The 27424-nt window shown below is 43.6% G+C and overlaps 1 protein-coding gene across 1 annotated transcript in view; it reads left to right on the forward strand.

Annotated features, from left to right (window-relative positions):
* The window catches only part of Tbcd (tubulin folding cofactor D), a 170902-nt gene that overhangs the window by 93008 nt on the left and 50470 nt on the right, over positions 1–27424 (forward strand). The window contains exons 14-17 of the mRNA XM_031352599.1: positions 1965–2121; positions 10802–10859; positions 17546–17575; positions 21566–21651. Of these exons, the coding sequence (XP_031208459.1) occupies positions 1965–2121; positions 10802–10859; positions 17546–17575; positions 21566–21651 (331 nt within the window). The remainder of the gene's footprint in view (positions 1–1964; positions 2122–10801; positions 10860–17545; positions 17576–21565; positions 21652–27424) is intronic.

Below are 27424 nucleotides of genomic sequence, written 5' to 3' on the forward strand. Positions count from 1 at the left end.
ACTTTATTTTTAATATAAGGTTTTTCACTGAGTCTAGAGTTGCTCCTATTTGGCAAGATTAGCCATCCAGCAAGCCATGGGGTTCCTCTTATCTCTGCCTCTCCAGTGCTAGGATTACAAGTGTGCAACACTATGCCTGGATTTTTATGTGTGTGCTGGGGATGTGAACTTAGGTGCTCATGCTTACGAGGCAGGCACTTTACCAACTGAGCCATTTCCTCAGCCCTGATTTCACCTTTTGTTTGGCATATAGCTGTAGTATACAGTACTGGATTTCAAAAGGACATTTTCATAAAAGTATATAAATACACTTTTACTGAGTTCCTTACCATATTCCCCCTCCTTTCCCCTCCTGTTAGTTCCCTTTTTTCCCAAATTGCTTTGCTTCTACTTTCATGTCATGTGTATACATGATTTTTGCATAAAATCTAGGATGTACAAATGAGAGAAAAATGTGATATTTATCAGAGCAAGCTAATTTGTTTAATGTGATAATCTCTTGTTGGATCTGTTTTCTTGTAAATAGCATGATTTCATTGCTTTTTGTGTGAAGTGTGTGTGTTTGTGTGAGAGAGTGTGTGTACTTGTATGCGCATGTGGGAGTCAGAAGTCAATGTCAGACATCTTCTGTTGATGTCTATCTTATTTTTTGACAGATTCTTTCACTGATCCTGGAACTCATGGATTTGGCTATGCTGGTTGTACAGTGAGCTCCACAGATCCTCTTGTTTCCTCATTTCACAAGAGCTGGGGTTACACACCCTAGCTAGCATGCTCATCTTTTATATGGGTGCCAGAGAGCCCAGTTCAGGTCTTCACATTTGCATTATAGACACTTTATTGACGGAGTCCCCTGATTTGTTTTCACTTATTGTGGAATAAAACTTAGTTGTTTAGATGTATTGTATTTTTTTTTACCCATTCTTCTCTTGATGGATACCTAGGTTGGTTCTGTAATTTAGCTGTTTTGAACAGTGCTGCAAATCAACACTAATGAATGTGCTGGGCATGGAGGCACACACCTTTAATCCCTGCACTTGGGAAGCTGAGGCAGGCACAGATCAAGGGTAGTCTAGCCTGATTTACATAGCAAATTTGAGGCCAACCAACAGAGCTACACAGTGAGATACTGCCTTAAACAAGTAAAACAAAAAGCATTGATGAGCAAGTATATCTGTGATATGTTGTTGACTTGGAGCCCTTCAAGTAAATACTCAGGAATGCTATAAATACAGGCATAATTTAATATTCCAGTGTTCTTACACACATCACCTCTTTGTATCAACTGCCAAGTATGTGTGTATGTGTGTGTGTGTGTGTGTGTGTCTATGTGTGTCTGTCTGTCTCTGTGCATGCATATGTATCAATTGCCTGGTTGTATATTTTTATGAGAACCAGAAGAGGAATTCATATGACTTTGTATCTCTTGGCTACTATAGATACTTTATATAGTCAAACAAACAGACAATCCTGTACACATAAGGCAACCTAGAACTGGCTTTCCATGTCTGTGGTCTCTTCAGTCTTGGAACTTCAAGGACCCCTCTCTGATCCAAGTCTGGTGCCTCCTCCCCACTCTGAGGTTGTTGAAGTCTGTGATAACAAGATTTGGATGGTGTCCTGTGGCTTCACATCTATCTGCCTCATTTGTGGGTGTCACTAATACTCCCCATAAACACATGACCCTGTCTATCCTGGTGTGGGCTTCTAAGTTTTGCACTCTGATGGTATGGCCACAGATTTGGCAGCCTAGCTATGGTTATTGTTCTGAAGAAATGTCATTTCTTTATGTGATTCTTGGGAAAGTCAAAAATGACTTTTTACCTTTGAGCTGGTGGACTTGTTTTCCTTTCAGGGTGTTTTTGTTTTGTTTTGTTTTTTTCCCTGAGCACATTTTGATTCCTGTCTGTGATTCTGCCTCATGGTATGCCATTAACTGCTCATTGTTTCTTATCTCCTGCCAGTTGTCACAGTGATCCTGAAGGCCCTTACCTATGATGAGAAGCGGGGTGCCTGCAGTGTTGGGGCCAACGTCAGGGATGCTGCCTGTTATGTGTGCTGGGCTTTTGCACGTGCCTATGAACCTCAGGAGTTGACTCCTTTTGTGACTGCCATTTCAAGGTAAAGCCTGTTGGTTGTGCTGAAGAGTGATTGTGTCATGTGGCAGACATACCTCAGATAAACATACCATTTGCCTGTAACCTGTTGGCTTTGGGTAAGCCATCTCTACAACTAGCTGCGAATATCAGCATCCTTGTGTTCCATCTCTCCCCTCTAAGAGGTGGACAAGTTAGGAAAAGACTGCCTTATCTTGTGGAATGGGACAGGATCTGCTATGTGGGGAGATAGGGTCCCAAACATGGCTGTCTGGGGAAGCAAATGGGTCCAAGGTCCCACTTCAGTCTTTTCCAAATGTTCAAAAGAGATTACATGCATGGGGACAGGGTAAATCCCAGTCACTAGAATACTCTGGAGTGGCCCATATGTGCTGAGGACAGAGCAAATCATTGGTTTTGCTCCAGTGAGCATGAAAAGACTCAGTCAGAGAGGATCCATTGCACCCTTCACACCATGATGGACAGACATACTGAGCTACTTAGTGTCCTCCTTTGGCTCCTTAGAAACAGAATGAAGCTTGAACTCTAAGAAGGGTTACTGATCCCCTCCTACCCCCCAAGTTTATGTGCCCATTGCTGCACAAAACTGAAGAGAGATCTGTGCTGAGGGCACACCTGTTCTGTATCCTTCCAAGGGGAAAGAAAGAAAATACTCCAGAAAGTCAGGCAGAAGAGCTCTGCTGCCATGCCTGAGGCGTGACATTTCTGACACCACTGAACTCCTATTAAGAGCCTACAGACCAGACCGCCCCTGCACCTAGGACCCTACACCTCATTGGTACTGGAGTCTAGTGAGCAAGCACCTGTCACTCCTCGTCTAAGAATACTTCCCTGCCTCATAGAGCTCTCCAGTACTGTTTATTCTTCAAGTTGCTGAACGAAGGTGGGGTGAAGTGTGCTAGCCGCACAACTTGGGAAATCAGAACAGAATCAGCCTCAGGAAAAGCAACTATTCTAGTACTTCCCAGATTTCTGAAAGTCTGAGCCAGATGCTAAGTTTCCAGGCCTGGTCCATAGCTCTGACTTCCCTGCTTCCCATTCCACTGCTATGTAGATGCATCCTCTTTTGTCTGTTTATGTGGCTTTGAGGGTGGTTCTTACAACTGTTTCTTGTCCTCATCTTCAACTTTCTCACTGTATATTACGCAAGTAGCAGAAACATTTTCCTCTTGTTCACAACTGTCCCAGAGCAATGAAGCTCCTTTTCATTGATGGTGTCTTGTTCAGTTCCACAGGCTCTGCCAGGTAGGTAGCTGTAGTCAGTGTCCCATTTTTTTCCCCTGAAGATGAAAAAAGAATATAATATTGAGTAGGAGATAAGCATAGAACCAGGCGTGACCCTGACGTGGTACCAATGACCTGCCAGGAGATTGTTGTGAAGGATGGGAGGACCTTGGCTCTGATGTGCGTTTGCTTCCTGTTTCAATGTAAAACCAGTTCTGACAGACTCTGTTCAGCCTAACAGTTGTTCAGAGAGCAGCAACCCCCCAGGATGCTATGCCTTGTCCTTTTCCCTCTTCTGATTCATGATGGCCTGAGGGAGAGAATAATAGAGTAAAGGGAACAGGAGCTGACCTGCTGGCCTGGGGGAGCATGTGGCCATGTTAGCTGTCTCATGCTTCATTTTTGTTGAATGTGGGGACTCAAGACCATTCTACAGCTTTGGAAGGCAGGAGGTACAGATGAGAGGTCCTAACCAACTTCCTCATGAATGGAGGGACCTGTAGGACACCTCCTCCGGAGGGAAAAGCAGGGGTTACACAGTTCCCACCAGAGTGCCTGTCTTCACTTCATGCTATAGAACTAGTATCACAACGATGATTGATCTCTGGGTGTATTTTGTAAAGGAAACAGACAGTTTGTGAAACTCCTGGCTCTCAAGTTGGCTACTGTGTCTTGGTGTCATGGCTATAGGTGGGTCTTGGGGCTCTGCTCGGTCTTCTCCAGCTCCAGCTTTCCCCACACTTAGAACAGTATGGAAGGAGCTTCCATAGTTGCTGAAGGAACATGGCACCTTCAGGGTCACCATTTACTACTCACAGAAGAAAAGGCATGTTCAGAGTCAAAGAGCCTTCCATCCTTCGAAGGCTCCTTGCAAGTCATCACTGCCATGTCAGGGTCACACCTGGCTCCATGCCTACCTCCTACTCAACACTCTTCTCTTTTCATACTGGGGCTGAGGGTGAGGACACAAAAAGGCTTTCTGCTCTGGCCTTGCAAAGCTCTTAGCCACAAGGTGGCCCAGATTGAACTTGGCATGGTCTTCCCAGAACTTATGTGATGAACTGAGCTTGCTCTGAGTGTGCCAAGGGGAGATAAGAGGTCCTCTTCATGTTGCACGTGGTGTGGAGAGTGTGGCTTCTGTTGAGACTTAGTGGGTGAGTACAGAAGTGCCCTTCACTTTATGTACAACTCAGTCTCTAGAATGACCCTGAATTTCCTGGCCAAGGAGAGGTTGTACAGCCATCTCTACCTGTAGTCTGTAGAAACTCTTGTGGGTCCACGTGTTTCTTTGGGCTTGGAGAGTCTGGACTTGCTGGCCTGTGGGACCAGCAGAGGGGTTGCTGGGGAGCTCATGTCTTCATGTTGTGCATGGAAACTGTAGCTGTCTGATTGCAGGGCTGCCAGCCTCTGCTTCACAGCTGTCTGATTCTAACCTGGCAGCCAGCAGATGAGCAGCAGTGCCCTTTGGAGCTGAGCTGCTGCAGATTTCTAGCTGGTTAGACAGGTTCTGAAGAACCTGTGCCTGGCCCTTCCTGGCCCATCTGACTCCAGGCATCAGCGGGGGAGGGCATCTGGTGAGTCAGGTGCGCCAGTGAGCTTGGGGCATGCACTACCTCCTGCCTGAAGCTCTGTGTCTGAGTATCGGTCGGGTGTGCCCTGCAGACCTGCTTGTGAGGTTCGTCATGAGTGACCATGGTTTTTAATTATCAGGTTTTAAGCCTATTATTTCTAGCACATGATAAAATCTTGGTGTCTTTACTTTCACAAACTCCTCAGTGTATTCTGTACAAGTACAGTTGAGATCCAAATATAGCTCCCAGAATAAAATAGAAAGAACCAGGGAGGTGATGTGAGGAGTCCTGCTGCACCTTGGTGCCTGAAACAGTGGAAAGCCACTAACCTTTTCTAACTTTTGGTTGAAGAAACTTGATCAGTTGTTCTTAAACCCTCACAGTGTTAACTCTGCTTTAGGAATTTTAAAAGATTTTTAAGGCATATTTTTATCTTTTTGAAATTGTTTTGATTGCCTTTTGAAACCATCTTTCTTTGCCTTTGAGCAGACAGGTGGAATTTGCCACTGTTTTGTGGCACAAATCTGGCCTCCTGAAAAGCCCAGTGCAAGGCAGGAGTAGTAAGATGTGATGTGGAAATGTGATGGCCTGGTTGTGTGTTCTGTAGGTGATTCCTTCTAACCAGAAGTCAAAATCTGATCTACAGGAAGGAAAAGAAAGCAAACTGTCTACTGCTGCCAGAGCGCTCTGCCTGTCACCTTCCAGTGATTTCCTCACCTGAAACTCTTTTGTAAGCTGAGCTCTTGTTGACGTTCACTCCCGCCCAGGCACAGACCCGCCTGTGCCAGGGGCAGCTCCTGACTCTCACCTCCACTGTGCAAACCGGCTGGGCAGCGTGGGCTGCCTGTGAACGGCTTAGGATTGGCTCTGTAGGATCTCTTCCTTCAGGGCAAGATTGTCCTAAAAAAAAAAAATAATAATAAGGAAATAGCAAGCATTGCTCAAAGCTATGTCTTATTCTTCTCAGCCTCTCTGAATGGCCCAGCTTCCAGAGAGAAGAAAACTGTGTTGAGGAGAAGGCCAACGATTGAAGACAATCTTAGTCTGCCAGGCCCAACTTTGTGCTGGCTTGGCTGTTACTCCAAAGCACAAGGTTCTACTTATGACTTAGAGAAATTCAGTAAAATGCAGGGCTTATATTTTAATGTGATTTGCAACTAAAAAAAAACATGGGGTTTCACAATGAGTTATTAGTCTTCTCTTTAAAAAATTACTTGAGAATGGAAGTGTTGTCATTTCCCATGTAGAGGCAAGTATGCTTGCTTTGAAGTGCTACACAGTATCATACAAATGAAAAAAAAATTAGTTTGGGGTGAATGCTGTTCTCACTGTGTATGCTGAGCCAAGGTGTAAGACTGTGGGAAAGGAGAGGGGCAGGCCAAGGCATGCCACTCACTTTCTCTAGGTTTGTACCAGAAAGAGGATCCCTTCTGTGTGGTTAAATCCTGGTGAGCTATCTCACAGCTTCCCCAGAGAAATTAAGCAGGTGGACACACCTGCAAACACCTCTCCTCAGATGGTGGCTTTCACTGTGGTGCCAGGTGTTGCTCTTTAGGTTTTCTCTGAAATGAGAAGAGTAGTGAGTTTACCCAGGGTCATCCTGCTGTGGCTGAGTGAGGCCCCAGTGAGGGTTAGCACATGTGAGCAGTGACTGAGGAAGATACACTCCTGTTTTCATTTGGCTAATATCCTTAAACCCCTTTGCACTTGAAACTTATTTGTATTTCTAAATAAGCCAGTCTTGTTCTGAAAGTAGGAAATTAGTTTTAAGGAATTTAGTTGAGAGCTAGAGAGATGGCTCAGTGGCTAAGTGCACTGGCTGCTCTTCTAGAGGACTTGGATTCAGTGTAGCTCTCAAAGGGCAGCTCACAACTGTCTGTAACTCCAGTCCCAGAGACTCTAAAGCCCTCTTCAGGCATCCTCAGGCTTAGCACACATGTGGTACACAGAGACACACGTGTGCAAATACACACACACACACACACACACACAAATAAGTAAAAAGTTAAAAAAAATTTAACTCAAATCTAAAGTCTTTAAAAACCTGTTATAGTTGGGTGGTGGTAGAACACATCTTTCTTTAATCCCAGCACCCCAGAAGCAGAGGCAGGCAGATCCCTGTAAATTCAAGGTCAACATGGTCTATAGGGTGAGGGTGCTACACAGAGGAAACACAGAGCAACCCTGTTTCAACAAACATTGCTGTATCATAAGTACATGCAGATTTGTTTTAATTAATTTAGAAGCTTACTGTTACTTAAAAAGTAATGTTTTTCAAGTATTGTTATGGTTACCCCAGTGTAAACCCTGAAGTTTGATAAAATATGTAAACCCTGATTTTTTCCTGTAATCTTAGCACTTGAGAGGCTAAAGGAAGAGATTAGTATGAGTTCAAGGTAGCCTGGGCTACAGAATGAGGTCCTATCCTGATATTCTTTCTTTAAAAAGAAAGAAAATAATTAACGAAGCAGTGACTTTTTTTTTTTTTTTTTTTTTTTTGTTTTTTTGAGACAGGGTTTCTCTGTGTATCCCTGGCTGTCCTGGAACTCACTCTGTAGACCAGGCTGGCCTCGAACTCAGAGATCCGCCTGCCTCTGCCTCCCAAGTTGCTGGGACTAAAGGCGTGTGCCACCACCACCCAGCCGAAGCAGTGATTTTTAAGGCATTTGCTTAAGGAAAAGCTAACTTGATGAAAGTGTATGAGGCTGTTGCTTTTCTTGGCTGTGTTGATACCTGTTACATATAGACCTTCTCTGTGCTAGCAACCCGTATTGGATAGGACCCTGACTCTCTGTCCCACTCCTTGTGGCTTTTGGCTCACTTTGCTTACTCATACCTTGGAGAGGTCTAAATGGAGCAGCTTGTGTATGTTCCATGTCAGAGTCTAAGAGCTGTCACTAGCAATCTCATTGCTCAGAGAAGAGTGGTTGCAGTGTTTCTAGACTCTGAGGATCATGGTAGCTGGTACTTTTGGGAGCACACAGGCCAGTCACAGTGGTTGTGGGAAGGGTGGCCCCATAAGCAAGGCAGGTGGCTAAGGCCTGCTACATCTGCCTTCCGGCTGGATGTGGTCTGCATGGAAGGAGCTACTGCTTGGAGCTTCTTGTGTTAATGCTGAGCACAGGAGAGATGCCTACAGATTCATGTGTGTGGTACTCCCTCAGCCACCCACATACCTGGGAAGGATAAGTAGGGTTAGGAAGAGCCCCACCCCCCATAGGAGCTACCCTAACCCTACCACCTTATCAGGTCTTATCTGCAGCTGTAGCACTGCCTAGTAATATGTGGAAAGTGCTTTAGGAAAGATTGGGCAGAGCCCCATCCCTCGGAGGAAGGAAGTGAATGAGTCTCATGCTGTCATCAGCTTCTTGTACAGCTATGGCTTTATCTCCACAGGCTACATAGCAGTTGGAATGAGTTTTCCTCATCCCATGCCTAGTGCCTGGATGGGTAGAATGTGTAGAGGACTGTGAAAAAGCAGCTTTATTTTCTCAATAGCCTGACTCCTCTAGAATGAACACTTGGTTGAAATTGGACTTTTGTCCATTTGCCTGGGCAGAGTGACATTCTTTCTGCTCCTGTCTTCTAAGATGTTCCCTGAACCTTGAGGGTGTGTGTGTGTGTGTGTGTGTGTGTGTGTGTGTGTGTGTAGCAGTAGGTATGTGGCGTATGAGTTACTAGGAGACCACGTGTATGCAGGCCTCAGTCAGCTTTATGATCTGAAGACTGTTCACAAAAGCTGCTGTGGTGTGTGTGCTAAAGGTAGAAACAATTTTAAAATGTTGATGATGAGGTAGGATGAACCGTCTCCTGTTATAAATCAGATTTCTCTGCTTCTCAGTGTGGCAAATATAATTACCACAAGCCAGCAAAGTTGTGCCTCTGCCCCTCTCCCATTTTCCTATTGGAATTAAAGACAGTTCTTTGTCACCTTTCTTGTTAGTTCTCTCTTGGGGCACACACCTGCTTAGCAGCATTCTGATTTTTTTAATATTAAAATTTAAGTGTGTGTGTGTGTGTGTGTGTGTGTGCGTGCACAAGTGTGAATGCTTGTGTTTGAAGACCTATGTGTGGAGTTCGGAGGACAACTTGCAAAGAGGTGGTTATCTCTGTTACCATGTGAGACCTAGGGATCAAACTCAGGTCATTAGGCTTGGTGGTATGCCAAGTCATCTTGCTGGCCTCAGTTCTTGTTCTTGAGCTTTTTTTTTTTTTTTTAAATTAACTTTCTGGACCCAAAGACTTTCTGATCATTTCTGTCCTCTGGTGATTCCTGGTTGGAGTCTAGGGTTGCAGGCATCCTTCTCTTGAGTGCCGCTCTCATTGAGTGCAAGGCTCAAACCTCATCTGTGGAGGCTGCTTGTCCCTGTCCAGGCTCATAGGGGTAGTGGGCCCAGAATGTGGGAGTTAGGAGGGTAGTCTGTGGTCTCACAGCTCCATCTCCTATACCTGATACACAGTGCTCACTGCATGCCTGGGAAAGTTGAAATGAGATTGAAAACTGGACTTGGCTGGTCCATGGTCTTTGCACCTTGCTATTTGCTGAGAACATCCCTGGGATGTGGGAACCAAGAAGAAGAATCTCAGATGGGGAAATGGTTCCCTGGGATGTGTTCCCCTTGGAGGGTGGGACCTATAGCAGTAGCTGGTGGTGGATGCAGGAGAGGTGAGAGTCAGGAGATGGAGAGGACCAAGGAGTTTCTAGATTCCGTCTATAATGAAGTTTGGTATATGAGGAAGCATCTTGGGAGCTAGGAGAAGTTGAGTTAGCATGGCGTTATTGCTCCTGGCTGTAGGAAAGAGTTAGCAGCCACCTGCCATGTGCCGTTTCCATGGTGACTGCTATAACTGGCTGCCTGCCTATTAGCAGGTTTCTCATTACTTTATCAGAATACTTGAAGGACACCACTTTTCAAAGAAAATGCTTATTTTTACCTGTGGTCTGGGTACTCCTGGGTCAAGAGGCTGCATGTAGTAGCGGCCTTCTTGCCAGGAGAGTCCTGAGCACTAGTAGTGTCACTTTGAAAGAGGCAGAGAGCAGAATTTGCGGTGTGTCTTCTTTTGTGAAACCCAGGGGATCCAGCTTGGTCTCCATCCTGCTGACCTCACCTAATCCTCATTATGTCCCATATCTCTCAACCCAGATCTAGACAGTGCATGCCTCATCATGCCTCACACTGGGTCAAACCTGTGGGAAATGTTGAAACCATATATTTGGGTGCTTCCAAGGGTCAGGCTGCCTGCAGGGTACATGGAGCTCTTGCTGCTCAGTGTATAGCTAGCTGTGGTCTAGGAGTGTTGGTATCAGCCACCCAGTTGTGACCATCTGCATACGACCAGCTCTCATCCTCTAGAACCGTTTATCATGATCCCCGCAGTCCAAAGGCATTGTTCTCCAAGGCACTAGAGGCTCAGCGTATACCACCTAAGGACATTTGTTAGGGCTGGGGCTCTCTATAGTGTTTAATATCTTTGAGGTTACTTTGAATCAGTCATAGCCTGTAGAACCTTGAGTTTCCCATCTGCTAGGCTCATTCAGGTGTCCAGCAAGTGAGCAAATGAGTGAACTCTGTAACGATGGCACACAGTCTGTGCCTCTGCTTGCTACGTGTACAGAAGACAACTTTGGGTATCATTGTCAGGAATCCACCTCTGTTGAGACAGGGTCTCCTGTTGGCCTGGCATTCAGCCATAAGGCTAGACTGGTTGGGCAGCAGTCCCAGGGAATCTCCTGTCTACCTCCCAGCTCTGTGATTACATGCATGCACCACCTCACCAGCTTTTTTTATGAGGGATCTCATGCTTGCAAGACAAGCAGTTTACTGACTGAGCTGTTTTCCCAGCCCATGCATATCTCATTTTAATTAATCGTTTTCCTTGTCTTTACAGTGCCCTGGTCATTGTTGCTATATTTGACCGAAATGTGAACTGCAGAAGAGCAGCCTCTGTAAGTTTCATTTTCCCCAGTGCATTTCTTTCCTGGAGGTGGGGCTGTAATGGTTGCCAGGTCCTGTATGTGGGCCTCTTGTCTCTTTGGAAAACTCATACCCCATGGTAGCAGAGGAGATCAGATGAAGGAACTGAGTAAAGCAGTCACCATGGTAACACTTGTAGGGCATTTACTGTGGGATTCTTGAGGAGGTCAGGGTTGAGTAAGTATAGGGGAACAGGCTTCTGTTCAATAACCAGACTAGGTTCATGTTAGCCCAAGCTCTGCAGAAGGGAAGAAATTTATCCTGGGTTTCTAACCTTCTTGACATGGTGGGACTGGTCCAGGGATGATAGGGTAGGGCACTGGAGGCTTCTTGCTCTATGAGGAGCTGTTACTAAGCTGTAGTTAGCTCTGCTTTCCTTTTTTTTGGCCACATTGGAGTGGATATGCCTGGGTGTGCTTTAGCCTTGCAGCTGCCTGTGGGCCTTATGTTTTGAACTCAGTTACCCTGGTCCCTTGAGATCCAGCATGTGGGATGGGTTTGGAGAGAAGGAGCTTGAGCAGCTTTGGGTGGCAGCAGAGGTGTTGAAGGTTAGAATCCCTGTTCCATCCACCTATGGCTTTCCATTTCTGGAAATGAAATGAGAAAATGAGTCTCATGACTTGCAGGGGGAAGAGACTGAGATGTTTTCCTAGGGTTGCCTGCATATGGGGGTATGTTGCCCCTGTGGCTGATGCCACATAGGTGACTGCTGTGATCAGTGACTGAGGCCAGGTCCATGAGTGCTTTGGGAGTCTGGACCCCAGAGGACCTCAGATGAGAAATCTAGGCTCTGTCAGGAGTGCTGTAATGCCTTAGCAGTCTGTGGCTGTCTTCCCCTCATAGACAGGCCAGCAGTTGAACACGATATTCAGGGATATCGGGAACTAAGGGGGAGTCTTTGAGAGACTGTAGGCTGAGACTTGCTCTGGCTGTGGGGTGTGAGGAGTTGGGAGTGCCCATGGTTGGAGTACAGGGGCTCCTTCCACATCCTTGTTTCAGCTGGTCATGGAGACGGACTATGAGAGATATACAACTACATTTGCTTTGAGACCGAGGGAAAGGTCAGGGGTGGTGGTATGCAGGTGGTGCTTGTTAGTGCCAACAGATGTCCAAAATGAAGATGAAGGGGATGTGGTTGAGTTGGCAATGTCCCAGATATATTCTGTGTGGATAGGAGCCAGGCCTCAGAGTAGGATGGAGAGGAGACTCCTGAGGTCAGGTAGAACCATGGAGCATGGGAGTATTGTCCTGATCTGCATGTTGGTAGGAACTTCCTGTTTAGCAGGCTGAAAAGTTCTTTCCTATAGCTACTTTCATTTTAGTCATATTTTAAAATTATGACCAGGTGTTTGATTCTGAGGTAATAAAGCGGCCGTTGGCTTTTGCTCTAGTAATGTGGTAAATGGTGTAGTTGCTTTTCAGACTTTGAATCAGCCGTTCACTCTTGATCTGACTTCCCCTGGTGTATAGTCCCTTCTCTTATGTTGGAATCAGTTTGTCAATGTTCTCAAGAACAGAATTTCTGAATCTTTTCATGAAGGTTATTAGTCTTTTGTCTGCTTTTGAGCTGAAGGCTAGCACCATAGAGAGAGTAGAAGTATTTCTCTTCTATTTTGTTCCATAGTTTTTAAGAGATTGATGTTTTTCTATTTCAATTATTTGGTAGTATTTTCTTAAGCCATTTTAGCATGTTTTTTGAAAAAATTTCCACTATTTTCTATAGTTTTTACTTAATATAGATCTGCCCAGCTTTCTTGTTTCTCAAGTCAAGGCTTTGTTCTGTCTTCTGTGTTGTTAAATGAAGTGATTTGCTGTTATCACAGGCTTCAACTGATTTCATCTTCTCTCTCTCACTATGGCCCGTCTTGTTCCATTGCCTGTCACAATGATGGAGTTTCCATCTTGTTTCTTGGCCGCTGGCCTCTGGCTACACTCAGGCTCTGTGTGCTGAGTTCCTGTATATCCACTGCTGCATCAGCCACATGTTTGGCATGGCAGCCAGGTATTGGATTCTCATGTTTGAAGACCTACTGTGGAGGGCTTAGTCAACCCAGCTGTTCGCGTGCTGCATCACAGGCTCTCAGCCAAGGGGCTGTGCCTCTGGCATCCTGGTCAGGTGACTTTTGAGGTTTTGCTGGCTCAGGATGCCTGTGGTCTTCCATGGCTGCTGTTGGCTCTCTGCCTGCATCTGTATGGAGAAGCAGCCAGGATGCAAGCACCTCCCCAGAGTCCTTTAAAACTGTCCATGTCCCCATAGGGACTTCGTATTGTTTGCAGTGTTAGTAGGAACCCAGTGATTTCTTGAGAGGTCTTAGCAGTCTTGACATCATAGTTAACCAATAGACAGTAACTGTAAGACTGATATATAGTAAAGTTTTATAATAAATCTATACTAAGATAGTTTTATGTTTTCTTTATTGTTTTCTGTAACCTAAGACATATTTGTGGGAAGCAACAATATAATCAAAGCCCTATGGCTTTATGTGGCCTGGGATGAAGTGAAAAAACAAACAAAAAACTTCTATAAATCAGTTTTTTTTTTTAACTTGAAATCAAAACCCTATTAAGCTAGCAAGAAATTCTTTGTGTTCCTTTTGAGTTCAGCACTCTTTCCATAGTAGGCTGTAGGATTTAAACAGAGGAAAGTGAGGGATGCCTCTGTGTGAGGCTCATTTGAAGGCATAAGGGCTCTCTTAGTGAAAGAAGAGCGTCTTATCAGGAGCTGCTTCTTTAAGCAGACTCTTCAGTTACACTGTCAGGGTGTGTGAGATGTCTGTTCACCTGGCCAGAGTCCAGGAGGTTGAGCAGTGAATTGCCCAGAAGTTCCCAGTTCTGTGGCCTTACCTTTCATTTGATGATTGTCCCATAGCCTGTTCCCAGGTCCCTTGTCTGGTGGCCATAGTGCTTCTAAGGTAATAGAGCCATTGTTTTGGATCCTCATTAGAGGTGTTTCTCTGGTGGCCAGCACTCGGGCTGGATAGTAGAGTCCTGGCATGGCTTGGTGGAAAGAATTAGTTCATGGCTGCTAATGACTCCAGGTTTACATTCTAGACAGTGTCCAGCAGGCTCGACATGCTGACTTTGTGGAAAGGCCTGTTTTTTGTTTTTTGTGTTGTATGTTTGTTTGTTTGTTTTTTGCCTTTTTGCCTTTTACTTTGACACTATTGAGATTCCCCCCAAGGAGTTATATGAATACAGGAAAATCTGAGTCTGCTTTCCCTTGCTCTGTACTGGGTAACATCACATGTTATACTAAGACAACTCAGGAGTCCTGGTCAGGACTCTCAGTTGTATATGTCCTTGAGCACATGATTAGTTCTGTGTGGCTCCATCTCACACATGTCTGAAAATCGCCTACAATCTAGGCACACAGTAGTCCTTATCACAGATATCCCTGCATGACCCTTTTAAACCCTGGCTACTTCTCTCTTAACTACTACCAACTATCAGTCTACTTTACAATTTTGTAATGTTGTTACATCGCTAAAGTGATAGTTGTTGGGACTGGAATTCTCACTGAGTGTATCCAGTATGTCAGGAAGTCGCAGGCCATTGCCTTCTACTGTGAGTAGGTCTGTTCTGTAAGTGAGCCCTGGTGTGTTAAGCCGTGTGCCTGTAAAAGGGCATCAGGGTTATTACATACATTGTAGTGGGAATTCTGGAAGTTTTGTTTCTTTAGAAACAGTAATATTAGAAGAATTTTTTTTAAACTTTTTTTTTTTTTTAAGGTTTATTTATTTTATTTATGTGAGTACACTGTAGCTGTCTCCAGATTCACCAGAAGAGGGCATCAGATCCCATTACAGATGGTTGTGAGCCACCATGTGGTCGCTGGGATTTGAACTCAGGACCTTCAAGAGCAGTCAGTGCTCTTAACTGCTGAGCCATCTCTCCAGCCCGAATGTTTTTGTTTTAATCCCAGGTTTGGGGATATGGGGATGCTTTGCAGCAACTGGCTATGATTTTCCTTGTACTCCAGTAGAGGCATCGTTTTGCTAGATGCAGCTTGTTTCTGTGATTATAAAATGTTTGTAATTCTGAGAACTTTTCAAAGGATATATATATATATATATATATATATATATATATATATATCCTTTGAAAATATATATATATGTATATATCAGGGCTAGAGTTGGTGATTGATGGTCATCCAAGGGGGTTGGTTGTAATTTGTTAGTAGTTTTTCTCAAAGAAGAAAATTCTCTCTCTCTCTCTCTCTCTCTCTCTCTCTCTCTCTCTCTCTCTCCCCCCCTCCCCTCTCTACTCTTCTCTACTCCTTTTTTTTTTCTGTCTAGTGATAGGAGGATAAACAGGGTGGGGGTAAAAGGTCAGGGAAAAAGAACCAACAAAGTAGCTAAGACCAGCTGTAGAGCACTTTCATACAGGCTTCCTGTGAGCATAGTTTCTGTTTCTTAGGGTATATGCCTAGAGTCAATTTTGGGGACCCATCTTCTAGGATGCTGCTAGACAGTACCTGTCTCTAGGATTCTAGCTGTTCCCCAGGGCGGCTATACTACTATGTGTTCTCCCATCTTTGCTAAGGTGTGTGTCATCTTAGATGGGGTTGCCTGATTTCTTCAGGTCACTACACTGTTTCATTTTTGCTGATACCTGTGTGATGGTTTTAGTTTTCTTTCCTGTGACAATGTTGAATCTGTTTGGGTACTCATTTGCTATCTGTGTCCTCCTGAGTAAGATGTGTTTCTTCAAGTCTCAGTCATTGTCTAGTTGGATGGGCAGTTTTTATTGCTGAGTTTCGAGAGTTCTTTATGAATTCTGGATAATTGTCTTTTAAGTGGTATAGGTGTTTTGCAAATACTTAGTACTTCTCCATAACTGGTTTCAGTCTTTGCTTATCTGTTTCTTTGGTGAGCACTTTCATTGTAAAGGCTATAAACCACTTAACCCTTTTTCTAGCACTCTTCTTTTCTCTGCTGTGCTGATAGCATATGTTCCTGTGGTCTATCTTCATATTGTGTTGGGTGATCCCTTAAACTCTTAGTTTCAAGATTGTTTCAACATAAATCTTGTATTAGTTTTTACTTTGAAGATATTCCTGCTTGTAAGTGTTAAATTGTATTTAAGTTGATATTGTATCTCTTTACATCAACTTTCTTTGGTGTCTGTTTCTTTCTTTAAGAATTGGCAGCAAAGGCCAGGTGATGGCAGCTCAGGTCTTTAATCCTAGCATTTGGGAGGCAGAGGCAGGCAGATCTCTGAGTTCCAGGCCAGCCTATTGTGTAAGCCAGGACATCCAGGATTATAGAGAAATATCTCGTCTTGTAAAAACAAATAGACAGACAGACAGACAGACAGACAGACACACACACACACACACACACACACACACACACACACACACAAGAATTGACTGCAAGGGGCTGGAGCAATGGCTCAGCAGTTAAGAACATTGGCTACTCTTCCAGAGGACCCCACTTCAGTACTCAGCACCCATATGCTACCATCCATAACAGTTTTAAGGCATCAAACATCCTCTTCTGACCTGCCTATGCACTAGGCACGTGTGTGGTATACATACATACTGACAGGCAAAACATTCACATATACAAACAAAACAAAAAGTAAATCTTAAAGGGAGGGGTTGCATAAGCTATAAAATAGTAAGAAGCAAAAAGTATCCTATTTTCCCACCTCGAAACTTGTTGGTAGTATCTTGGCCCCCACTATGAGGCTTGTCCTGGAGATGCCACACGTTTCTGTCCTGTGGGATTGATGTATATTTCCTGGGGTCCTGTGATTCAGTTTGCTCTCTTTGCATATATGAGTGCTGTCAACCCCCTAACCCATATTGGAATGTCTGCCTAGGTAAGGGGTGATTCTCCCGTTACCTCTGCCGTACACCCTGTACCTGTTCCCACCTCTGCTTGCCAGGGTGGTGCACTGTGTGTGCTTGTGTGTAGCTTTGCTCCATCTCCGTATGAAGCTGGTGTCAGCACCCGACTCTAATCCGGGTTAGAACTCAGCTGTGTATGCTTTGGGGAAAGTTCAAACCCCACTAGGCAATAAGCCAGGCATGAGGGGTCATTGTCATGCTGGTCAGACAGTCCTAGGTTGGACAATGTGAGAGACAGGGAAAGTTGTCACCAAAGAAAGAAGAGTCATCTGTACAAGGGCTACCTAGAAGCACTTAGTTTTCTTTAAGTTCAGATGGGACATTGTCAGCTCTGATTTGGTGCCTGGCATGTAGGCCTCAGGTAGCTCAGAGAACTGGTTGGAGACAGGTATGATCTCTAGGAGGCAGCTCTGAGGTGTTGGGGATGGTGGTGAGTTATGATCATGGGTGTTTTAGGAGTTGGCATCTACTTACTGACCTATGTAGTTTGTTCTTAGAGTTAAATTCTGGGACCTTCATTGGGGCATTAGTGTGAAAATGTATTCCTAGTGAAAGACCACTGTCAGCTTCCATCTGATCTTCTAAATAGAATTCTTACCCTGTGGCTTTAAAGAGCACTAGGACATAGCAACAGTGACAAGCTACCCCCAGGGCTCTGATCAGCCAACAAAGAGGACTTTTATTTAAAAAGTAAAGCCATGGGTCATTTACACTGTACTATGTTTGTTTTGAATTTATCTTCTGGTGTTTAGCAGAGGCAAACCTCACTCACCTGCTGTGTTTGTTCTCTTTGCTCCTTAGGCTGCCTTCCAGGAGAACGTGGGGAGACAGGTATGGCCACTTTATAAATCTTTATTTCTGAAACTTCCTGTAGGCTTAGAGGTAGGAACCCTGGCAGCTTTAGTTTCATATCTTCTTGTATTGTTTGGTGTGAGTAATGAATGAGGTTTACCTCAGAGCAAGCTAATAAACATGGCAGTTCTGATCCAAGACTCACCATAATGCCACCAGGGAGCACTGATTCCCATGTGTCTTTCTGGAGACCCCGTGTGTGAGTGTTTCAGGCAGGTTAGGATCTTGCCTCACGCATTGTTGTGGGCTGTACATGTGTCAGACACCAGGTGGCTTGTAGGAGGTAAGTGAGTCCCTGGATCCTGTAGGTCCTGTCCCTTCCCTAGCTTGTGATTTGGAGGCTGGATCCTTTGTAATAAGTTTGGCCTCACCTTCCAGAAGCCCTGACCCCACAACTGCTCTGATATCACTAGTGTTCTAGCTGTGCTCGGGTTGCTCAAACTGTGCCCTTGACTCTTGATACCCAGTACAGACCTTGAAAGTAGGGTTTAAATTCATTCATGTATAAGACTCTGGCACATTGGGGTATAAAGTTGGTCTAGCAGGAGGCTAGAGAGGGACTAGGGCATTGGTTCTTAATCTGTGGGTGGCTACCCCTTTGTGGGTGGTCTAATGACTCTTACACAGAAGTTGCCTAAGACTGTCAGAAAACAGGTATTTACATTGTGATTCATAACAATATAAAAATTATAATTATGAAGCAGCAATTGAAAATAATTTTATGACTGGGATCACTGCAACATGTGGAACTGTGTTAGATAGAGGTTCAAAGCATTAGAACCACTGGGTCAGGGTCTGAACAAGGTGGCAGCTGCCAAGATGAATCTGGACAGGGAGGAATAGTCCCTGAAAGAAAACAGCTAAGAATGACTGATTTAGGGTTTTATCTTAGTTAGGGTTTTATTGCTGTGAAGCGATACCATGCCCTTGGCAACGCTTATAAAAGTAAAACGTTTCACTGGGGCTGGCTTACAGTTTAGAGGTTTAGTCCATTATTGTCATGGCTGGAAAACATGGTGCTGGAGAGGTAGCTGAGACGTCTGTGTCTGGATCCACGGGCAGCAGCAAGAGACTGTGAGCCACTAGATTTGATATGAGTTTCTGAGATCTCAAAGTCCACCCCCTAGTGATGCACTTCCTTCAACAAAGTCACACCTACTCCAGCAAGGCTACAACTCTTAATAGCCCCACTCCCTATGACCAAGCCTTCAAACACATGAGCCTGTCTGTGCCATTCCTATTCAAACCACCACAGGTTTCTTGATAGTTGATGGCTTGGACGCTTGTTAATGCTACAAGTGAGGGTGGTAGAAGGATAGCCCTGCACTATAGTGATGGGCAGAGTAGACTCGTGTAAAGGATGATGGGGTTAGAGAGGTCTCCACCATGATGGATATGCTCTAGTTGAGAGAACCTGGAGATGGCTTGTTAGGTCAAGAATATTGTGAAGACTGATATGTCTATAGTAGAGGATGCTGGGAGTTGTCCAGGAAGTAACAGGACTGCCTAATGATCCAGAGGAACTGACTCCTCCACTGGGTTGGTCTGCTTATGGTGAAAGTCTTGACACCAGCATTGATTAGATCCTGGCCAAGACCCCTAAGTGGCTAGTTGAGTGGGCTCTACAACAGGGATGTTTGTATATATGTCTGCTCTGTTTCCTTCCTGTAGCCTAGGATTCTTTGCAGGTTATGATTAAGCAGTGAGCAGTTGCCATGTCTAGGATCAGCATGAAGCTGCATAGTTCTGTGGCTGCTTAGAATATTGCTGGGACACAGCTCTGTGTAGGTGGTTTGCTCAGACCCCAGATAGCCCTGTATTCAAGTGAGAATGCTGGAGTACAGGGTGCTTAGTCCCCTTTCTGGGAAGGACGGAGACAGCCATCTGGCCAGGCAGAGCCTTAGCCTATAGCTTACTCTGGCTGACTGATGGGGGTACTGCTGAGCACAGCTCAGACCTGTCCTTCCTTTTTGGTCACAGCCAAACCTGGGCTCCTACTTGCTTGCCCAGTCATGTGCTTTTGTCTTCTTGTGAATCAGGCTGCAGTAGTAGTAACTTTACTTGGGCTGTGGGCTTCTCTCTCATAAATGAGAGAGTCTGGGGTCTCCTTGATAAATAACTACACAATCCAAAGCATTTTTGTAAAGCAAAGTTTTACTTATGCAGAAAAGTGCAAAGCCACTCAATCCAGCAAGCAGGCACCCAGTAGGGGTCCTGCTGCCCCTCAGTCCTGCAAGCAGGCACACCCAGTAGGGGTCCTGTTCTGCTTTTAACCTCAGGGCAGGGGTTCTGTGCTCCACTCTGGGTGGTTTGAGTGCTTAGAACTTGAACTCATAAAACTTAATTGGCTAATTCAAAATGGACCAGCATTTTGCTAGGGAAAATGGAACTTGAGCATGTATCTTGACCTTAAGAATATACTAATCTGGAGGGAATCTAGCCTAGTGGTGTTTTTACCAATTTCTTTAGACATGGAACTTCCTCGGTTGTCTTTTAAGTCTGGTAAAGATAGTACATTTCATTTACATTCCCACACCATCACACTGGAAGTGGTAAGAGCACCCAGAGTGTGTACTATGCAGGTCCAACAGGCACATCTAGTAATCCTATTCCAGCTTACCCTTTGGACGGCTTTCTGGTGCATAAGATAACCTCAGTTCATCATTCTCCTCCTACAGGCAGAGGGTTAAGGCAGCCTTACTTGTGTCTCAAGAGCACTGTTTACTGGGTGACGTGGTGGTGCTATGAGATATTAATCATCAGGGTCTGGGATTAGCTCGTGAAAGGGTGAAAGCTTTGAGGATGATAATGAAGGCAGGCTGCAGGGAAGAGTTGCTCACTTTCCATCCAGGGCTGGTATTGGTGTCTTTTTCCTCTCAGACTGTTCTTGGGGTAGTCCTAAGGGCAGATGTCAGGGAGCAGGAGGGTGGCAGACCTCAGGTGTTTTAGTTAGGCCTGAGTCTTCAGCTCCTCTGGATTCTAGATGGGTAATGCCACCAACTTCTCAGACTAACTGGCTTTTGTATGTAGCTTCTGTTTTTGACATTGTTTCCCTGGTAATAAATCAATAAATTTCTACCTTAAATTCAGACTCAAGTTGTAGATTTCTTTGTATTTGGTCACACATATGCGTATGCTCTTACATTCAGCTCTGTGATGTGCTAGCTGGGTGTGCCGAGGGGGAGGCACCTTGTATGTGAGTAGATTGATCCCTGTGTAGGTATGGGGATGTGGCAGGTGCTGGTGGTGTGTGCCTGTTGCTTTTCTTGGCTTTTGCTTGTTAGACTTGTGCCAGCTTTGTGCACAGATAGGGAGCCTCATCTCCTACAGGGATGGAGCCACCTCTGGGCCAATAGCTATAAAGTTTTCTACATATTTACATTTGTTAAGAATGTTATTTATATGGTTTCTAGATTATAATATTTTTTTCAGCACAAGTGATAATATTAGGTAATACTAATCATGTGACAGTTTTAGGGCAGGGCCTCCACAAGGAGTATTCTTAGTGGGTGAGGATGGGGACTTGCCTCTGGTTTTTTATTTTGGGGGACTGATAGCTGCTTTTCATGATGCTCTTAGAGGTTGGCTATTAGCCCTGAGCCTCCTCCATCCTCATGGCAGCTAGTGAGGTGTAGGCCGTCATCCAAGTTTCAAAGCCAGGCAAGCACTTGCCTACCTTCCATCGGCCTTCCTGCTCCAACAGGCTGTGGAGGGCTATGCTGTTGTCTTTGTGTCCACAAAGGGAGACCAACCACCATGAATAACCACTTGAGCACCGCTGAGATCCAGTGTCACTTTATAGCGTCTGAGTTCAAACAGTTGGGTTTGAAAAAGGAGTAGCAGCACCTGGCAGGCTGGGCGGTGGGATGAATGCTGACACACCAGGCAGCTCAGCTTCCGCTACCCCGTTGTCACATCAGAGGCCATTTCTCACCTTTCAGTTTTTTTCTCTACTTTTACGTTTTTTAGGGTACTTTCCCTCATGGAATTGATATTTTGACTACAGCAGACTATTTTGCAGTTGGTAACATATCTAACTGTTTCCTGATTATAAGGTAAGTTTTAATGTATGTAATATAACTGTAATAATCTCTTTGACTTGGGTGTCAACCACCTTCAGTATTTCCTTCTTCGTTATCCCGTGGTCTATATATAACTTATGTTGTAGAAAGGGAATTGAACTGAGAACAGCTTCTGAAACTGTTCTCATATACCAAGCTCATCCTCCATGGTACATACCGTAGAATTTGGGCACCTGCGTGCTTCAGTGCAAGCCGGGCCTCTCATCATCTTCTCCTTGTCCTCCTGCTTGGTGTATTTCTGCCTTGGGACATACGGGGAATAGCCACAAGCACAGCTATGCTGTCCTTCTGTATGACAGCTTTTCCACCAGGTGTCACACATGTATTGATCTTTCAGAATGACATTTGGGATTTGAAGTGACTGTGATTGATTTTGTTGTTGTTTGTTTGTTTGTTTCAATAAAAATGTGATCCAAGTTGAAATTATCTGATTGTTTCTCAGATGAGTAATAGAGGTATTTGAAAATTCAAGTCAAGGGATAAATATTTAACCTTTAACTGCTGTTTTCAGAAATCACATTCAATTATTTTTTGCTTATATGACTTAAGTACTAGGGAGTAGTTTCACACTCTAATACCAATGTGAAAAGGGTATGATGCTCCATGAAGTAGTTTATTTGCCTTGAATTAGGAGAAACATGCCATGTACATTTTAAAACATTTCTGACCATTGTAGACTCTAGGGGTAGATTTCCTGACAGCCCTGCTGTGCAGACCACACAGAATTTCCACTTCTCCATAACCAACCTTGACAGCCTTAAAAAAACAAACAAGTAAATAATAACTAAAAACAAAACCAAAGGGTGACTAGCCTCTTTTCCGGGAAGAATGTGACCAAATTTGCCCTTGCCTGCGTGCCATTGCCCCTCAGTCCAGCATTTCATGTCTTGTGTCCATATATTCTTTGTTTTCTGATTATTAGTGTGTGAATGTTGTATATGAGGGTCTATGTCCTTTCTTGGAGATTCTTAGGTAAAACAGCTGGTAGTTTGGCTTCGGCAAAATTTACTTGTTGCTAAGGTTTCCACACTAGGCATTTTTGAGTTTTTATCATGATAACAATGCTCTTGCAAACACTTATTTAGAAATCTTTATGTGAATGTATATTTTAATTCTCTTATGTAAAGACTAACAGGAGATTTAACTTTGTATGAAACTGTGAATGTGTGGTTTTGGCTTCTCCATACCTTCCTGAGATTGGCAGCAGCCAGTCTTTGAGCATCTTACCATTCAGACATTCATGTTTGCTGATGACCATGTTGGACATATTTCCATGTGCTTTTTGGTGATGCTCCTAGGCAAATGTAGGCCAATTTTTTTTTTTTTTACTGAGTTTTATTTTTCTTATATTTTTTAGTGCAAACTGTTTTCCAACTGTGCCTTTTTGTTTCTGTATATCACTTCTAATAGTCTTACTAATGTGTAACTAACACATTAAATGCATACATAGTATAAAGGTTGCTGAGTCTGACAAGGAGGGTATGTAAGCTGTCTGTCAGGTGGGTAAGCTGTCTGTCAGGTGGGCAAGCTGTCAGGTGGGTAAGCTGTCTGTCAGGTGGACAAGCTGTCAGGTGGGAAAGCTGTCTGTCAGATGGGTAAGCTGTCAGGGTTGTGAGTGTACTGGTTACCCAAAAAATTCTGTTTTTATTATAGATTGCTTTTCATTTTGTCTAATCTTTCCCCCTTAGCATGATTATTTAGTGATTCATTCATTTTTATATGTTGTGTCAAGAAGTTCAGGGTGCTGGAGAGAGGACTCAGTGATTACTATTGCTGTTCTTGCAGAAGATCTGAGTTTAATTCTCAGTACCTATGTCAGAAGGCTCAGAGCTGCCTGTAACTCTAGCTACAAGAGACCCCTTTCTGGCCTCCTCAGGGACCCACACACATGTGTATATGCCAACACAGGTCGCACACACATATGGATGAGTATAAAAGTAATAAAAACAAATCCCATGCATCTGACCAGTCTGATGAGTCTACCTGACCCTACCCTACTCACACTATACCTAACCTCTAGGCCTAAGCTAGGTCAGACATCCTGTGTTCTGATCTAGTCTGGTTTGAGTTCCTTGGATCTTAGCCCGCTTATACCTTCCCCACCCACAGACTTAGCCTGGGTTGTACATCTTGTATGCTGGCCCTGTCTGGTAAGTTCCTGAAACCCTGCTTACCTGTGTCATTCCTTCCTCAAGGCCCATAGCCTCAGTCACACAGCCTGTATGCAGCTTTGTGGCTGCTTAAAATTCTAGGCCATCTGTGCCACCCTCACACTCCCTAGGCATAGACAGGGTAAATCAAGCAGATCCAGTTTGTTCCATTTACAAAAATAAGCCTTTTTGCTTATTTCTGAATCAAAGTCATCTCTTGCTCCAGTCTACCCATCAAGATACACCAGTTCTATAGAAATGAGAACTACCAAGATGAACCCAAGGACACAGAATTTTAAAGAACAGTCATGAACTTCATCAAAGGATTTGAGAAACTTATAGAAGATGCACATACAGAGCTCATTTTACCTCAGAGAAGAACTGCCTGAGTGATGCCCAAGAAAGCACACACATGTGGCAGAAGGAAATGGAGACAATTCAGGACTGGAAACCTGAATTCAGTAAAGAGATAGAAATACTGAAGAGTGCGCAAGCTGAAATGAAGATGGCATTGAAAACTCAGTCACTCAATCAGAAAACCCAGAGGGAAGCCGAACAAATAGAGTGGATTGTGCAGAGGATAGAATGTTGAGACTTGAAGATAAAGTAGAGGAATTAGACACACAGGCAACAATATAAAAAACATTTTTACTTCTTATTTTTGGGGTATGTGTTGTTGAGACAGGGTTTTTCTGTATAATTCTGGCTGTCCTGAAACTTGTTCTGTAGGCCAGGCTGGCTTCAAACTCAGCCATCTGTCCACCTCTTCCTTCCAAGCTCTAGGATTAAAGGTGTGTGCATTTGGGGGTGTCTTTTTTGTTTGTTTGTTTGTTTGTTTGTTTGTTTTTTGAGACAGGGTTTCTCTGTATAGCCCAAGCTGTCCTGGAACTCACTCTGTAGACCAGGCTGGCCTCAAACTCAGTAATCCGCCTGACTCTGCCTCCCAAGTGCTGGGATTAAAGGCTTACGCCACCTAGGCTGTGTGAATGGATTAAGAAACAAAATCCATCTTCCTATTATCTATAGAAAACTCAACTTACCTTCAAAGACAGGAACCACCTTAAAACAAAAGGTTGGAAAGAATAAACAAATGGGACCAGGAAGCAAGTAGGTATTGCTATGCTATTATTTATATAGTAGACTTTAAACTAAATCTGCATTATAGATTTTAAATCAGAAGAGATAAAGAAGGACACTTCATTTTAATGAAGAGAACAATCAACCAAGAAGATCTCACAATTCTAAACAAACATTCTGTGTACCTAATTTCATACAAAGTGTAGTGCTGGATTTTAAGACATAGATTAACTCCAACTTAGTAGGTGATTTCAATACCTTACTTCCTTCAACAGACAGGCCATAAAATAAAAATCATCAGAATTTAAACAGCATTATGCATCAAGTGGGCCTAACAGGTATCTCTGAAACCCAAACATCAAAAACCACACATTCCACTCAATAACCCATAAAACTTCTCTAAAATAGATACAAAAGAAATTGTAATAGAGTTAGAAGCTTTGAAATAACTTGTGTATCAATCGTATTTGGCCACAATACAACAGAACTTAAAAAGACAGCAAATAAATCTGTTGGAAGTACACAGACTCATGATGGAGATTAAAGAGTACATTACTGAATGATGAGTGGGTCAATGAAGAAATCAAGAAAGAAATTAGGATGAGATAGAACTGTCTAGTATTTCCAACCCTTTTCAACCTAGCACTTGAAGTGCTACCTACAATAATAGGACAAGGGAATTAAAAGAATATAAATAGGAAAAGAAGTCAGATTATTTTGTTAGCAGATAATATAAAGAGATTTAAGAAATTCTAGCAGAATATATCTAGATATGATCAACACTTTAAGCAAAGTGGCAGGATACAAAGTCAGCTTATAAAGTTAGAAGCCTTCTGTAGACCAGCAACAGGCACTCCTATTCACAATAGTCTCAGAGGTGAAAACTTCAAATCTCTGAAGAAAGAGATCGAGAAAGAGACTGGAGGATAGACTGGCCTCCCGTGCTTATGGATGGGTAGAATTGATACTGTAAAAATGGCCATACTACCAAAAGGAAGTTATAGATTCAATGCTGTCCCAAGCAAAATCCCCAATGGCATTTTTTCAGAGATGGGAAAAAAAAATCCTCAAATTCCTATGGAGCCACAAAAAAATCCTAGATACTCAAGGAAATCCTAAAGCAAAAGAACAGTGCTGGGAGGATTTCCATACCAGATTTCAAGCTATGCTATGGAGCCATAGTAATAAAAACAGCATAGTCCCGTCACAAAAACACAAACAAGAAACAAGATAGACCCAAATGTGAGTACATGTAGTTATAGCCGTCACACATCTGATAAGATACCCAAAGCACACAGTAGAAATAACAGTATATTCAACAAATAATTCTGGGAATACTGGATATCTCCATGTAGGAGAATGAAATTAGACCCATATCCTTTGCACAAAACCCAACTCCAAATGGACCAGAGATTTAATATGAAGCCTGTAACGCTGAAACTACTGAAAGAACAATGTAAAGGTGTAGGAAAGAACTTTGTGAATATGACTGTTTGCTTAGGAATTAACCTCATAAGATTAAAAAGCTTTCTATAGCAAAGGAAACAAAGGAAAAGAAAGTCTACAAAGTAGGAGACAATCTTTGCCACCTACACATCTGGTAAGAGGACTAATAGTTAAATTATATAAATAACTAAAAAAACAAATCAAGAAAACAACCCAATGTTTAAAATGGGCCATACATGGTTCTCAAAAGAAGAAATAAAATAGCTAAGAAATATCTTAATAGAAATGTAAAAAGTGCTTATCTTTAGCAATTATGGAAATGTAAATTAAAACTACTTTATAGTTCATTTTACCTCAGTGGCAATGGCTCTGATCAGGAAAACAGCTGACAGTGAATGCTGACAAGGATGTAGGGAAAGGGGACCCTTGTTCCATTTGGTGGGATTGCATACTGGTGCAGCTACTCAGAAAACTGATGTAGAGAGTTCTCAAGTTAAAAGATCTACCCTGTGACCCAGCCAAACTGCTCTTTAGGATATACCTAAAGGCTTCCACTGCCACTCCGAAGGTAGTTGCTCAGATGTGTTCATTGCCACCGTATCCACAATTGCTAGGGCCTGGAAACAACCTTTCAACTGATGAATGGATGATGGCAGTGTTGTGCATACACACAACGGGATTCTCTTTAGCTGTAAAGAAAAGTGAAACCATGAAATTTGAAGGTAAATGGGTAGAACTAGAAGGATATTATGCCAAGTGAGGCAATCAAGTCCCTGAAAGACAAATGCAGTCTGTTTTCTCTTATTTGTGGATCTTCCCTTGCAATCTTTAGATCTGAGCATATGACCTAGTTACCTAAGAAACGCAAAGGGACCATGGTTGGGGGCACTATAGAAGGATCTCTGGAGAGGGGCATATTCTGTCACTGGAAAATAGAAAAAATGTGGGGAGCACTTTACTGGATGAGGGGCTAGGGAGGACAATATACAGAAAAAGAAGGGATAAATGACACTAAGGATGATTGAAAAATCCATAGGGGCCGGGCGGTGGTGGCGCACGCCTTTAATCCCAGC

The sequence above is a fragment of the Mastomys coucha genome, unplaced genomic scaffold, assembly GCF_008632895.1.
Source record: "Mastomys coucha isolate ucsf_1 unplaced genomic scaffold, UCSF_Mcou_1 pScaffold5, whole genome shotgun sequence".
NCBI classification, from domain to species: domain Eukaryota; kingdom Metazoa; phylum Chordata; class Mammalia; order Rodentia; family Muridae; genus Mastomys; species Mastomys coucha.